The sequence below is a fragment of the Elgaria multicarinata genome, chromosome 1 (assembly GCF_023053635.1).
Source record: "Elgaria multicarinata webbii isolate HBS135686 ecotype San Diego chromosome 1, rElgMul1.1.pri, whole genome shotgun sequence".
In the NCBI taxonomy this organism is placed as follows: domain Eukaryota; kingdom Metazoa; phylum Chordata; class Lepidosauria; order Squamata; family Anguidae; genus Elgaria; species Elgaria multicarinata.
This window is the reverse complement of record NC_086171.1, coordinates 163,102,416-163,118,676: the sequence shown is the minus strand read 5'-3', so window position 1 is coordinate 163,118,676 and position 16,261 is coordinate 163,102,416. Positions and strand designations below refer to the sequence as shown.

Genomic DNA, 16,261 nt, shown 5'->3' with positions numbered 1-16,261 from the left:
GTCACGCGCGATGACCCTGACGCCACCGCGCACTTCCAACCCGTTGGCCAGGCGGCGGCGAGGGGGTGGTATTAGCATATCGCCACGACGACGGCCCAAGCCCGTCCCCGCCCCCGAAGGGAGAAGGTTTCCATCGGCCCGCAAACAACGCCAGCCGTGTGATCCCCCCTGGTGGTCGATCAGTGGATGAGGGCGCTTCTTCCGCAGGAGGCGTGCGGGGGGTAGGTATGTGCGCGCGCGCGTGTCATAGGGCGGTCTTGGGGGCGGAGAGGTTGCTCAAGCTGCGGGGAGAGATACTGGGGTCATTGCCTGATAGAGTATAATCAGTCTCAAAAACAGCTCACAGTGACAGATGAAAAGAGTTTCCAGAGAAGAAGCTCTGAGTCTGTCGCAGCAAAGCCAATAAAAGAGTCTTGTGGCACTTGAAAGACCCAGGCTTGCCCAATCTGGTGCCTTCCAGATGTATTGGACTGTAACGCTTGATAGGGTGGTTGGGAGTTGTTGGCCAAAGCATGTGAAGGGCCACAAGTTGCCCACCCCTGCTCTACCCAGAAGCCCTCTACACTGAAATCACCCCTAGCCAACTTGGCCACGCTGGCTGGGAATGAGGAGATTTGCAGGTCAACACATCTGGAGGGCACCCGGTTGGGGGAAGACAGATTGAGGTAATTTAAAGCCCCAATCTAGGATTTCATAGAGAGAGAGGCCTCATTAGGGTTTGACAGATGATGTACTAGAATCTATGTGGGTGGGAAACCATCTGTAGATGCCTTTGTGTCTTTTTGATCAGCTTGAAGACATTGTCTAATACACTCTAATTACTAACAAGAGGAGGTTCTGGATTTAAGCTTCCCTGGGAGCCACATGCTTTAACACACACACACACACACATTATTATTATTATTATTATTATTATTATTATTATTAATAATAATAATAATAATAATAATAATATAATAAATGTGACTTCAAGATATATATATTTTTAAAGCCAGCCTTACATTCCCCATTCCCTGGGAATGGAACTCCCAAAGTATGGGGTAACCACTGAGAAAGCCATATGCCTGGTACCCGCCAGCCTATAACCAAGGCATGTCACTGTGGCTACGTCAGTTTTCTGCCAAACCAGCCTAATCTGATAAAAAGCACTCGTGACAGCTGACACCATCAATGTGATGACTGGTAGACAGCACTGAGTGCAGGAGCACTCACAGAATGCGTACCTAGCCCTTCTGGGGGAGTGTGATCCCATCCAGAGTAAGATCTAAACCTCCATCTGGATTAGTGAGTTTCCTGACTTGCAGTACTTCCATTTTATCGGTATTGTTTGTTAGCCCTCATCCATTCCAATAGTGTCTCCAGGCCCCTTTCTAGAGTTTCAGGGATTAGATGGTGGAAAACAGAGGAAGAGCTGTGTGTTCCTCAGCATATTGTCCCAGTACTGGAGAAAAGGCAGGATATAAATAAATAAATAAATATAATAATGTTGATGATGACATCTCAGATCGCTTCTCTCAATAGCTTCATACAGATGTGGAAAAGCATGGATGACTTTGTACCCAGCCTACAACTCGTACTGTGAGTCATGCGTTGTAGGGTGAGTATGAAGTCCGCATCACGCACTGGGTTCAGACAACCCATGCTGCAGCATGAGTAATTATGTAAACAATGGGTGTGCACTACCCCCATCATTCAATCCCAGATTCTGTGTCTTTTCCTCTGTGTCTGACTCAAGCTGCAGCCCTTGAGTGGACATTCTTAGGTGAGGGTAGAGGGGAATTGCGCATGGGAGGGGAGGAACTGGCTTTTACCGTCTTTCAGGTATTTCCTAGCAGCCTTTCAGAAAATTTCAAGGGCATGTCTTCACGAAGGGTTTGCCCTGGGGTGGCTTCGCAGTAGCGGCACGTAATCTACATGACACAGCTGCCATTGCAAAGCCATTCGGGGGCAAACCCTGGAAACTCCAAAAGTCGGGCACTTACTTTTGGCAGTGGAGCCCATGGCACCCCGATTGGTTGCCATGGGCAGCCCCGTGCCTGTAAAAGTAAAGAGATACAGATAATAAAATAAAAAAGTAGGAACAGCCCCGTTCTTCTCCTCCCTCCTGTTTTTATTTTTATTTTACTTTTAAAAACTGGGGAAGTTCGCACTTGCGTTCCTTCCTGTGCAGATGTCAGGAAGGAATGCAAGTGCGGGCGCAAGGCACCTCGCAGTGCCAAAGCGCCGCCATAAAGATGGGGGACATGAGACTTTTAACAATCTTTTGTCAAACCCAGAGCTCTGCCCAGGTCATCCTCAGAGTAACCCACACAGATTGCCCTATTGAAAGAAATCTGATAGGAAAGCTACAACAATATGTTCCGAAGCTGAGTTCTAGGGCTGAAGATTGTTGGGCCCCTTCATAGCTCAAATGAACCCATTTGAGTAAAATAGGTTGGTATTAACCTACTTCATTCCAATTTATGATGCCTCTTGGTTTTATATTCTAGGAAGAAACTTAGTTTTAGATTAGGATGGATAGCTTGTTCATCACAAGCACACAAAAATTAGTATACGAACACCAGCAATTTGCACAGCTGTTTATATAAATACCCAATTAGTAAAAAAAAAATTGTATACACTTTGGACTCCGGTGGATACCAGGGCATAGCTACTAGACTTCTTGCAATCCGTGTACTTTCTGATATGAGACTAGAAATAGTTGTTATTAGGTTACCTTGCAGTTCAAACTGATATGGGTGAACAATGCTCACTTGTGAATGCAATAGGAATAAATTTACTGACGTGTTTAAATATTTAAAAATTGCCAATGTGATGGTTTCCTGTAGTGATTACTTCTCAACACAGTCATAAAACGTGTATTAGGCTTGAACCTGTTGCTTTTTTAGCATAGTCACTGGGAATGAAAACAACATAACATGAGGAAAACACCAAAACTAGATTTCACATTCAAAATCTTGGACATAAGAGCAATAGGGAATGTTTGGTAAAATAGCAGAAGCACTGCAGCAGTTGCATATCAATAAAAGGAATTTTCTTTTGCAAAGTATCATATACTTTTGTATGTGCCACTTTACATGTTAAATAATGGTGTAAGAGGTTAGCCCACATTTTTGCATGCATCACTTTACATTTTAAATATTGGTTTCAGAGGTTAGCCCAAATTTCTTGAACAAATATCGTAAATGGCATACCTGCTCACTATGGTCTATATTTGAATTTTTGATTAAACATTGGGCCTGCCAAATTGAATGCAGTACTATCAAACCTGTTAGCTCCTGATCAAAAGAAAGGATGGACACATGAGCTGTAATCCAATCAGCTGTATGTTTCATTTGAGGAAGCTGATGCTGGGCCACTTGAGAAGGAAATCCAGTTCTTGGTTGTCCAAGTGACACACTCCTAAAAGTATTTAAAGTGCCTGTCATCTTAGAAATTATTTCACCAGATTCAAGAAATGAAGTGAGAAACAGATATGTATTGTTAGGAGTCTGGCGTTCTCAATTGTTCTGAATGGGTCTAACACTGGGGCCAAAATCCAGTATCATACAACAGGACTTCCCTGTCTTTTCACCCCCCTGCAGCCTCCTCAGTGAATATCCTAAATCTGCTCCAGAAGCAGAAGGATACTATTGGATTAAAGCCTATGTTTTTGCCTAAAGTGTCACTTGATGGGTGATCATGGAATTAATAAAATATCTGAATATTTTTTCAGGTGCAATCTCATGCATGGTTACCCAGAAATGAGTTCTACAACTTCCAGCATCCCCCAGCCAGCTGAGGGTAGGAAGACTTATTTCCCCCTAAATATGCATAACATTGCACCCTTAATGGCGAAAGTCTCTGATGCACCCATCCAAAAGAAACAAAGTTCTGCAATGCTCCCCTTGGACTTCTTACAGCCTTAGAAAGCATGAACATTTAACAGAATACTGCTGGCGCCATGTTAAGTCTCCCTGGCATAATATCTTTTGCCATGTGCCCCATCCTCTGAAGTTAGATGGTGACAAATAGTGGGCATGCATTTTTGGTTGTGGCACCCCACCTATGAAATGCTCTCCCCTTGGGAGGCTCACCAGGTGTCCACTCACCTCTTTTTAACCCTGGGTACAGACTTTTCTTATTTACCTAGCCATTTAAAAATGTGAGCTAAATTTGATTTCACTTTGTGCCCAATACTAGTATATTTGTATTTATCTTTGCAGGTTTAAATACTGATTTAACAATACTCCTGCTGCATTTTGTTGGTTTTTGTTGTGTTATTTTGTTTTAAACACCTGCTAGTCACCATGGAAACTGGACTAGTAGAGCAGGATAATTATTTTCACTAATAAATACCCCAATTTATGACTTGCCAGGCACTGAGCTGTGCAAGAGAGAGTAGAGTCAGGAAGACTGTAGGAGTTAACTTGGCCACTGTCCAGCTCTTATTGTTTTTAGGATCTGACATAGCAGCCTCCTGTAATTTGGCCTCTACCCCAATAATCTCCTGTCGTCTTGCCACTCTTCAATTGACCCTACTTTCTTTGCCTACTGTCATTCTGAGAAGCTAGCAAGCAGCCACCAGAACAAGCTAGAGCTCCTGCAGTTTGTAGGAATGTGGAGACCGGAATTATGTGGGAGGAAAGGATTTTTCTCCTCCCTCTTTTGCGCTTTGATAGTTTCCAGCTACCTTCTCTGTAGGGAAGGAAGCCAAGACAGAACAGTTTAATCAGCAGCCACACCTTGAATTGTTCCAGAAGGATAGGTAATTTATAGCAAACATACAAAAAAGTAGCCTCATGGCACCTTCAAGACTGACAGATTAACTGTGGCTTACATTTTTGTGGACTGGAACCCAAAACAGAGTTATCTCCAGTGAGCCGATACATATCTACACACACCCTCAAACTATTGTTTAGAATATCTAATACTCATATGCTAGTATGTATACTCACATGCACACACAGACACGTGTGTGTGTGTGTGTAATCTGCCAACTAAGGGAGAGCTAGTCTCTGAACGCTTATGCTGCACCGGTCTTTTTTGTATTTACCTTGAATTCTCCTGATTTAGATGGTTGCCTGTTCTGTCATGCAACTGAGCCAACCCTGCTTCTCAGCCTACTTTATGCAAACTTGGGATAGCTGTTGCCCAGAAAATTTCGTGTAACAATATATCAGTTGCCAAAAAGTACCAAATGTCTTTTCTCAAGCTAGCAATTCAACTGCCCAGCCTCAACCTGTAGTCACTTGCAGGTCTGCACCATTTGGTGACATGCTACCTCCTTCTGCCAAAGCATTGCTTCATTTTTGTGAACCTATGACTTTAAACAATGTTATTGGGAGGACTGTATGTTGCTCTAATCTCCAATACTGAAGCACACACCTTCCCGAATAGCTTAAAAACAAAACAGTGCGCACAGTAATGTAGCTATTCTCCCTCTACCCCTAACCCCCTGCTCAATTCTGTGTAAACTAGAGATCATGCTGAAGGGTTATCAAACTTTGGGGACTGTTGCGCAAAGGGTAGATGTGGTTAAAGCACTTTTACTGATGATCTTGATAAGCATCTTTAGAACAAGTAGCTATGTGGTGTTTCAACAGAGGAAGCAAAAAGCTGTGCCTACTGCTGATGGAAAGAGTTTCTTCTCTGATGCTCGCTTAGCAAAACAAGTAAAGAGAAAGGAAACTGCTTCACTAGAAGTAGCTTCAGCTAAAAATAAGAAATGTTGTTCGGATGAATATGGCACATGTGGCAATAGACGCTGCTTAGGCCACTTTGTGAGATAAACATAAGAAGAGCAATGCTGCATCAGATCAAGGGTTCATCTAGTCCAGCAGTCTGTCCGCACAGTAGTCAACCAGGGACCCACAAGCAGGACACAGGTGCAACACCTTTGCTCTCTATCCTGACTCCATTCTCAAAAGGACTTTCAGGGCTTTGCTGAATAAGGCTCTATATAGTTCAATGGTTTAAAAAAACAACACACACACCCCAAAACCCCAATACAATATTGAATTAAGGTATAAGTCCTATATAATAAGACTAAGACCTGCAAGGAAATGGGAAATGGAGCAATTCTTGTCCTTACTGACCAATACAGTAGCTCTGTGATGAGACAGTAAAAGGGAGAGAGGCCATCATGTGTACAAAGGTCTCTGGTGCAGTCTCCGGCAATGCCTGTAAAAAGTATCAGGTAGCAGGTGATTGGAAAGACTTCTGCCTAAGACTGGGAGAGCAGTGGTTAGACAGAACAGACAATATTGGGCCAAATGGACCATCAGTGCAGATAGAGCTATACCTCAAGGCCAACGCTCAGGGCTCTGCAGCCTAGGAGCCAGCCCTCCCCCCATTACTACCCAGAGAGCACCAGGTGGATGGGGCAGCAGCAGACAGGCCCAACATCAACACCTGGCCTGCATGGACATGCTGGGGCCAACGGTGGTCACTGCAAAATCCTTTAAAAGTCAGGGGGCAGACAGACAGGCATTTACATGGTTACAGGTTTGTCTTATTATTTTTAAATGCAAATATGTAGTATCTCTCTCTACAAGAAAATGGTGCTTATTCCCAATGGTGCTTCTGCATCAGGACAGCAGAAGCAAACGTGATTTTATTCTTGTAATCATGATCTAAGTGACTTTAAAATGTGAAATTGGACTTGCTCAAAGTATTTCTTTTTTCTCTTTTTTTAATCCATGTTAGCAAACTAGCTTTTATTTTTTCTAATATGTCAGGACTGTAGAAGCAGTTGTAAAGCATGGAATTGGGGTTGGGGAAGAGAAGGGAAACTTTAGTTGTGTGCTTCACAACTGACGAAATACAGACACTCATCTAAGCCCCCTCCACATAAGATTGTTCAGTCCAGGGGACAGGCTTTAAGCCCCCCACTGCCTCTTCCATACATCACCCCCGATAATTAATCAATTAATCAAAGCTGATTGCTTCTACCACCTGCGTAGGTACATACCACATCATGAGCAGCAGTTCAACTTCAGTCTACCATATGTGGGAACTGTGGATCAAGGCCAGTATATATCGGGCTACAATCTTTGAGAATGTCAATAAACAATTGGAGAGGAGTTGATCTGGTAGACATTGTTTACTTGGACTTCCAAAAGGCTTTTGACAAAGTTTCTCATCAAAGACTCCTGAGCAAACTTAGCAGTTATGGAACAAGAGGAGAGGTCCCCTTGTAGATAGGTAACTGGTTAAAGAACAGAAAGCAGAGAGTAATAAATCGTATATTCTCACAATGGAGGGATGTATTCAATGGGGTCCTACAGGGATCGGTACTGGATTGTTGCTTTTTAACTTGTTCATAGATAATCTGGAATTAGGAGTTGAGCAATGAGGTGGCCAAGTTTGCATTTGACACCAAATTATTTTATAGTGGTTAAAACAAAAAAAGATCTCTGCAAACTGGGAGAATCGGCATCAAAATGGCATATTCCATTGTAAGTAAGTGGTGCATATTGGGGCAAAAAATCCCAACTACATATATATACTGTATTTCTTCGATTCTAAGACGCACTTTCCCCCCCCATATAAACATCTCTAAAAACGGGGTGCGTCTTAGAATCACAGGTCATTTATTATTCCTTAGAATCAAAGCTTTTTTTCTGTTGGTGGTACTGAAATTAGTGTGCGTCTTACAATCGATGGCATCTTAGAATCAAAGAAATACGGTAACACTGATGAGATTTGAGCTAACAATGACTGACCAAGAAAGAGATCTTGTGGTTGTGGTGGAGAGCTCAATGAAAATATCAACTTAGTGTGTGGCTGCTGTAACCCCCACCCACCCTGGCAAATGTCATGTTTGTAAGTCCAGAAATACAAAAAGCATTGAACAGGAAAATGCCACTACCATACAAATGGTATTGTGTGATCTACAATGTGTGGTTGCGTTGTAGATTTATACACATCTATAATGCGACCACACTTAAAATACTGTGTACAGTTCTGCCACTATACCTCAAAAAGGATATCGCAGAGTTGGAAAAAGTGCAGAAATGAACAACCAAAATTATTAAGAGACTGGAGTAACTCCCTTATGAGGAAAGTTTACAATGTCTGGGGCTGTTTAGTTTACAAAAATGGTAAGGGTGTACAAAATTAGGCATGGTATGGAGAATGTAGATAGGGAGATGTTTTTCTCCCTCTCATATAATACTAGAATCCAGGGTCATCCCATGAAGCTGAACATTGGGAAATTCAGGACAATGAAAGGAAGTATTTCTTCACATGGCATATAGTTAAACTATGGAATTTGCTACTGCAATATGAACAGATTTAAAGGGGGATTACGTAAAACTAGCATGTCATAGATAAGACTAAACTAAAACTTTTCCCCTGAACACTGAATTTTCTATGCTTATGGAAGGTGGGGGTTGTGTGAGATATGCATTGAGCAGGGGGTTGGACTCGATGGCCTTATAGGCCCCTTCCAACTCTACTATTCTATGATATAAGAAGGACCATTCAGCTGCACAAGCCTTCACCTGCAATCTGAAATGATACAGTTCAGAAACAGTTTTACCATCTCGTCCACTATCTGTGCAAACTAAACCTATATCTCTCGTTATTATTGGGCAATTATCCTTTCTTAATTTTAGAGGGTGCTTTGATTGGTTTTATTGGGGTCGGAGACTGACAACCATTTTTTAGAGAATTGAAAGTGGTATGTCGGAACCGTCGTTGATCATGATGTGCATACACTATCATCCCTGGTCAAACAGGTTTTGCAGGCTTTTTGCGGCACTCCAAAACCTGTTTGATAATTAAAATAAATAGTGGAACAAGAGGAATGTGTGCACATGCCAAAGGCAACAATGGCTCCTTCATATCACCTTCAGCTCTCCAAAACAACTATTGTTAAAAGCCAGACACCAAGGGTACTTCCACATGGACAGCTCTGAGCACTACCAATCAAAAGGCATTGTGGAGCTCTTCTGCCTTACCCACCTTAACATTTTTTTTCTTTTGGTAGAATAAAAATAGAGGCATTGGGGAAAATACAGGAGGGCTAAAAATGGAAGATGTCATCTGTACCCCTGTAAAGTTCCATGAATGAGGCAGGATGATTGACAATAATAATTTTAAAAAACTCATCTGCAAGAACTCGTATGCTGCAGTTGTAAGCACATTTAGTAGGGAGTATGCCCCAAATGGATTTAATGGGACTTATTTCTGAGTAAATGTAGTTAAGTTCACACTGTAAGTCATGTAAAAGTGCAAAGAGATGGCCCCTACCTTAGGTTGCTCTGTGTGTGTGTGTGTGTGTGTGTGTGTGTGTGTGTGTGTGTGTGTGTTTAATTTCCAAGTCTTTGCTATTTAATTAAAAAAAATGACTAAGATGGAGGCCTGAACTTTGCCTTTTAACGTGGAATCTTTCCCCCCCCCCTCCTTCACTCACTCACCCTTTCTTCCTTGATGCCTTCCTTTCCCTCCAGCTGCTGACCATTAGGAGATTCTATTTACAGCTGCTTTTATAGGAAACTCTCTTTAGGATACCATCAGTACTCCTGTAACCCAATCAAAGTGACAGTGCTCACAGACCTTCCCTGAAAAGTTACACTGTCTCCTCCAACCACCACCACCCCGGCTAAATAATTCTTAGTTGGCTCCTTAAGAATTGCATCTTTGTAAACAAAGAGAGTATATAGTCCACACTGTTTTCTAATGAAAAAGAAAGAGCTCCAACTTAAAACGCGCATTGTGCACTACACAGCAATCTAGTGAAGCCAACCATCAGGTTTCTAGCTCTTTGCAATCTCTTCTTTTGGACTGCTAGTTCGACTCAAAAGTGCTCAGAACACACAGCCTTTTCAGAATTCAGTAGACCTACTCTGGTCATATCTGTTTCGCGGCGTCACCTGCTAAATAATAAAAGATGAATGAAAACGGGTCCAAAGAGAACATTAACAACATTTCCCCCAAAGAACAGGACCCAACTTTTTTTATAATATGTTCCAAACCAAAATAGCATGAAATGTGTATTTTCCCATTTTAAAAAAGAAGTTTTTAAAATGACAGACTTCTTGGCACATAGCCACAGAGGTTACTACCATCAACAACAGCTGTTAGGAATTCCTCAAGCCCGTAATAGCACAGTATGATACAGTGTGACCAAGATATTTCTCCATCTGCTGAGACCAAATAGGTTGTATCACGGGGGAGCTGTAATCCCAAAGAACCATGCTTCTGTTCTTGGCATAAGAAAACTTCCATTTTGTCCATATTATATACATCAGTGCAGCTCTAGTGCACTAAGCAAACTGCCAACATAGCCTGTGGCTTAACAGGGTAGAATCATCACCATACTTCCCTATACAATTCTTTATATCTGTCCAGTATTCATACATGTATATACACTATCATTGTTAATCTGTCATGGTGTTTACTTCCTGGACCCTAAATTTCAACAAGTGGGTTTGCCTCCCTTCTGTGGCTAATCAGAGGGTTTCTGAGCTGGGATTATCCTTATCAGACGGCTGCAGTTGCTTCTCAGTCTCTCCATTTATGTTTTCTTTGCACTCATTTTTCACAGCATCAGATTTCTTCTTTTCCAGATTCTGCTTCAGTTTGAGGGAGGAATCTCTCCTGGACAGGAGTGCCGGATCGAAGCCGTGGAACCCTCCACAAACCACCGTACGCTTCTCTAGAAACAGGTAAATAAAAGCAGAGGGTAGTTTAGCTTCTTTCTTTCTTTTTTTAAATTAAACTAGAAAATCAGAAGCAATTCTCATCACAGTCACTGTAAGAAAGCACCTTCTAATTTTAATGTGGGTGTATGTGTGTGTTGTACAAATTAAACACAGTCTCCTCTGAAGAACCTAGCAGTGATGATAAATAACAGCAGAGGATACAAACAAACATGTTGGAATGTTCCAGATTACTGGAATTCAACAAGGACATTTGTGTTTGTATAAGAGGACAGAGGAACGTTAAAACAATAGTGCTCATAAACCTTAGAGGGATCAGACTTCTGTGCACACTTGGAAGGCAGATCAAAAAGAATCACCACTATCAGTTTCTACAACACAAGATTATTCCCTAATAGGCAAATAACTCCCAGATACAGCTGTATGCTTAGCTTGCAAGTTTGAAACCAAAAGTCATGTGGGGCATGTCTATACGACTTCTTTACCTTGACCTAAATGCGCAGATTTGTGTTTCAGGACACATGACGCAGCCGCCCATTCGCCATAGCACCAGGTTTTAAATGCGATAATACGGATATTCGTAGTTGCGATTTACCGCGACTTTTAGATCAATGTCCAAGTTTGCATCGCATTATAGTTATGTGTCCTTGGGGGAGTTAAATCACATTTTGACATGTGGGCGTAGCTTTGAGGGCAGGACAAAGTGATTGGCCAATTTCCCGCCTTCCCACCTATCGTGTCCTCCTCTGGCTCCCTCGTTCCTTCCCACCGTTTTCATTTTAAATTATATGATTCTGCTGCGCTCCGCAGATAGAGCTTATAATATTAAAACAAAGAGGATGGAACAGGCAGTCAGAGGGAGACAACGTGTTCAGTCCCCCCCTCGCTCCTTGGAGAAAAGCCTCCGTTTTCTTTTTGTCCTTTGCAATGTGCTGCTTTCCCCCCTCTCGCGTCTTCCTTTGTTGCCTCGTTCCTTTCCCCCCCTCTCGTGTTTTCTCTTATATGAATCTGCAGAGGTCCGCAGATAAAATATATAGCTTCCCTCTTCTCTCCTCCGTAGCATCGTATATGCGCATGTGCGCATTAATAACTGCACTACCCCCAAAAAATCAGATGATAAATAGCTGTTGCTGCTGCAGTGTGATGCTCTTTGCCAAAAATACGGGTTTATATTCAATGAGGAGCAATCCTGCTGTCGTATAGACGGGGGCCTGGCTACAACTGTAGCAGTTTTATTCCAAATGTGAATACTTGGTCCGGTCACTTACCTCCTGGAGCAATAGGGTGCATCAGTCGATTCATCTGGACATTCCAATGCTTTACATTGGTGCTGGCTTGTTGGAGCTTCCGCTGGGCCAGCTGCAATAGAACAGGAAAACAGTACTATGAAATGGGATAATAATATTATATAACACCTGTCTCACATTATCAAGCTCAAAGTGCTTTACGTACACACAGGCAACAGTGAACTCCAAACCCTGAGCTAATTGTAAGGCATTGTCATCATGGCTACTGAACAGAGATCAGCAGGGAGACATGTTGAAATTAAAATAAATCAACAGCAGGGTTTCGGTGCTTAATTAATCTAAGCAGTTTAAAAATATTGATTAAAAATGCACCCCAATAATTAGTCAGTTGCTTAATAATTTGTAAATTATTTGTAATACATGTGTTGATAAAAGCTGCAGCTGGCAAACATCATACAGAGAAGAGAATGCCACTTCTAAGATGATGCCCCATGTGACACATTTGTGCATCATCTAAAAACAAAGAAACAATGCTTATTTCTTCAGAAGCATTGTTTTTACTCAAGATACAGATTTAATCAATTACATGAATCATTCAGTTGACCAAAGTCCTATTAATCATCTAAGATTTCTTTTACTAGGTCATAGCCCAGATCAAACGCTACTTGATGAGGCAAGATTCCCCTAGTGAATGATTTTTGTGAACCGCCCAGGGAGCTTCAGCTATTGGGCGGTATAAAAATGCAATAAATAAATAAATAAATGATCTTTAGGTTTAGTTGTTTAGGTAGCGCTGACAGCTCTATAGGAATCCAATCGCATCCAAGTGCACTTGAAGCTTCAGAGCAATCACTCACTCCAGAATCTTTCTCCAAAAACAAAAGGTTGAGAATGGAAGATAATCTCAATAAGGTGCTTTGCTCTCTCTCTCTCTCTCTCTCTCTCTCTCTCTCTCTCTTTTTTTTTAAAGAAGTTGCTGAGTGATTTGATCACCTTATCCCTACAACTATAAAATAGGCTGTCCTTGAAGATGTTCTGGAAACTTTGGTTGGTACAAAATATGGTGGCTACTGTGCTGATTGTCACTGAGCATCATGATTATATTACACCATTATTGTATCATCTTCACTGGCTCCCAGTTTGTTTCAGGGCCCAATTCAAAGCACTGGTGTTAAACTAGAAAGTTCTTCACAGCCTGGGGCCATAGAATCTGAAGGAGTGTCGCTTCCCATGCATTTCTGTTCGAGCCCTGAGGTCATCATCAGAGGTCCTGCTCTGAGTGCCCTCTCATGCTGACATACACTAGGTAGCTACTCAGAGTAGGCCTTTTCAGTAATATCCTCCCTAGAGAGGTCAGTGTGGCATCTACTTTGTTATTTTTTTTCCACACCAGGCAAAGACCTTTTGAGTTCCTCGGGCCTTTTAGCTCTTCCATATTTCTGTTGCTATGCTGTGTTTATAAGTAGCTTTACTGTTGGTATTTTTAGTTCTAATATCAATTTTAGCCTCTGCTGCTTTTGATTGCATTATGTTTTCTGTTTTTATGTGGATTTTGGATTTTATCTATGTTTTTATTGTATATTGCCTTGAGAACTTTTAGTTATAGGGACTAATAAATCTAAGAATGAAAAAAAAAGCAAGAAAGAAAACATTAGCTTCTTATTTGAAACTATGAGAACTGAAATGTTCTTTTAGCATTTCCGCTTCCTGCAATCAAGATTTTTTAACTGCACAAGCAACCAGGAGGCTGCCTTTTTGGCGCTGGGTTGCCACCGCTTTTGCTACTGCTGGGTGGCGGTGGGTAATCTCCACAGAGGATGCATTGCAGTTTTTTGGGCGGCCACTTGGCTCACCCCCCTGCCTGAGGTTCCAGAGATCAATCAGGGGGTGTCATCCACCTAGGAAACACCTCTGCTACATCAGTTATCAGTGGGTACAATTCTACTTCTAGCATTACCCTTGCTAGAGTAAATCTACAAGTAGGTGTTTTGATAATCTTGGTTTGTTCAATATTAAGCAAAAGCATGACCTTAAAGAGAGCACCTGCCTTTAGAACAGAAATGTTGACTTCAACAGTAAGCAATGTTACATTGCTCTTTGCTTCCAGGCTTACTCTGTGCGATCGAGTGAGCTGAGTTATGACTCAAGGCTGCTTCATTGTGCCTTATGGAATCCCTTCCCTGCAGAGACTCACTTTAACTCTCATCAGCTGGAATTCATGAAGCAAGCAAAGCATTTTCTGTTTGCAAAACCCTGTAGTAACCGAAGGTATTTAAAAAATTAAAAAAAAATAAAAGTTTTAATCTGTATAAGTGTTTCACTGGTATGGCCAGTTGCATTTTTGGATTGCATATTTCATTTTTACAGCATGCAAATGTTATAAATATTTAACTGCTTTAAGCGTGACCCTTAAATCATTTGTCGTCTTGATTAGTTTATCAGAAGGTGGGATAGAAAGTAAATAAATGAGCCATGAGATGAGGAACTCATTCTAAGAGAGGAAGGGAAGCAGAGACACTTCCACCACTCACCATGACATCCTGGTCCATCCTCTCTCGGTTAAATCTCACTTCTTCCAGCTGCTGTTGGGCCTCTTCCAGAAACTTGCTCTTATTTTCCATCTCTTGCTTGAGGACCAGCTTTTCGTGCTGGGCCTTGATGATGTACTCCTCTTGTTCTTCCTTCATCTTCATCAATTGCTTCAATTTTTCTTCCTCTTCAGACAGCAGCCTAAGTAAATTGAGTAAGAGTCAATTACACTTTGCCCATCTATGACCTATTTTATTGTCTGAGGCCCCAGTCAGTTCCAGTAAACACAAGCAGTCAATGTCACTGCAAAGAGAAATAATAAGCTAAGATCTGCAAGAAGGGTGGATAATCACCTCCAGTTTGAGAATCCTAACTTAAGGCACAGTGGAGAGATGGAGAAAGACTTTGCTGGGATATGTTTTGTCCCAGCTTACATCTCTGCGAAGCTTTGGCTTTATGATGGGCTCCTCTTTCTCCCTTGCTCCCAATATTGAGTCCATTGCCAAGACTTCGTCACTTGTCCCTTTTCAACACTGCAAAATATGGCCTGGCCTTGCCATCCCCCCACTCTGTGTCATGCCCTGATCATCTCTTGCCTTGACTACTGCAATGTCCTCCTCTCTGGTTTTCCATGGTCTCACCTTGGTCACCCTGACCTTTATCCGGAACTTTGTCATCAAAATCACATACCTCTCTTGTTGCTGTAACCATGCAACACATTTCCCCAAATTCCTACACTGTCTTCCTGTTGGCTCCCAAACCCAGCACAAATTCCTATTTGCTTCTTTTGAAGTCTCTCATGGCCTTGCCCCTACCTTCTCTCTCTGCTCTTGTATCCTGTCACATCCATGACCTTTTCTCCTCCAATTCTACCAGCCTTACCTGTCTGAAGGTTTTGTGCCCCCCTCAAATGGTTCCACCCTTATTTCCTTGCTCTCCTTATGCATAGAAGTGCCTCCCTAAACAATTGTGTAATGCCAACTTCCTTCCTTTCTTACAATCCCTCTTTTTCTCTCTCTTCCCTCCCCATCCACTTTTCCTTGTGTGTCGTGTCTTTTTTAGAATGTAAGCCTGAGGGTAGTGTCTGTCTTCTTTATTGATACATTGTAAGCCGCTCCGAGAGCCTTTTGGCTGAGGTGCATGATAAAAATACTCTAAATAAATAATAAATAATAATAATCCCTCTTCAAAACTCATCTTTTCTGTGAAGCCTTTGGCTCAATCTGCAAGTCCCCATACCCCACTGTAGCTAAACTGTTTGTCCCTGTTTATCTCTGCCTCCATTTCCTTTCCCTTCCTCTGTAGAGTGTAGTCTCCATGAGGCAGAAACCTGTCCTCTTGTAGTTTGTAAAGAGCATGCACATTGATGGCAAATAATAATAATAATAATAATAATAATAATAATAATAATAATAATAATAATAATACACCACTGGCTATCGAAGTTAAAGAACTATGGTAACAGGAAAAGGTCACAATTATAATGTTAGTCACATCAGTCACTGGCGTCACATCAAAAAACTACAGAAAATCTTCAGAAACTGGGCCTACCAAAAAAACATCCACACCAACATCCAGAAAGCAGTCATACTCAAAACATGTTCAATAGTCAGGAAATTCCTGAATCAGTAAAAGATAGCATGACTTGGCAAAGCCCATCATGTCCATCTAAAAAAAAAACATGAGTGATAACTTTCTCCTACAGAAAGTGGTGGAAGGAACTAGAGAATCGGCAATCCTTGACTTGTTATTGACCAATAGGGATGACTTAGTGGATAAAGTGGCAGTTACGGGAACTCTGGGGGAAAGTGACCACGTCATACTTGAATTCTTGAT

The 16,261-nt window shown here is 41.8% G+C and overlaps 1 protein-coding gene across 1 annotated transcript in view; it reads right to left on the bottom strand.

Moving 5' to 3' along the window:
- Positions 1-9,735: 9,735 nt before the first annotated feature.
- Positions 9,736-16,261, bottom strand: part of DEF6 (DEF6 guanine nucleotide exchange factor) — a 54,767-nt gene continuing 48,241 nt past the window's right edge. Inside the window, exons 9-11 of the mRNA XM_063141541.1 lie at positions 14,428-14,626; positions 11,918-12,008; positions 9,736-10,645 (exon numbers count right to left, since the gene is read on the bottom strand). Of these exons, the coding sequence (XP_062997611.1) occupies positions 10,440-10,645; positions 11,918-12,008; positions 14,428-14,626 (496 nt within the window). The 3' untranslated portion in view covers positions 9,736-10,439. The remainder of the gene's footprint in view (positions 10,646-11,917; positions 12,009-14,427; positions 14,627-16,261) is intronic.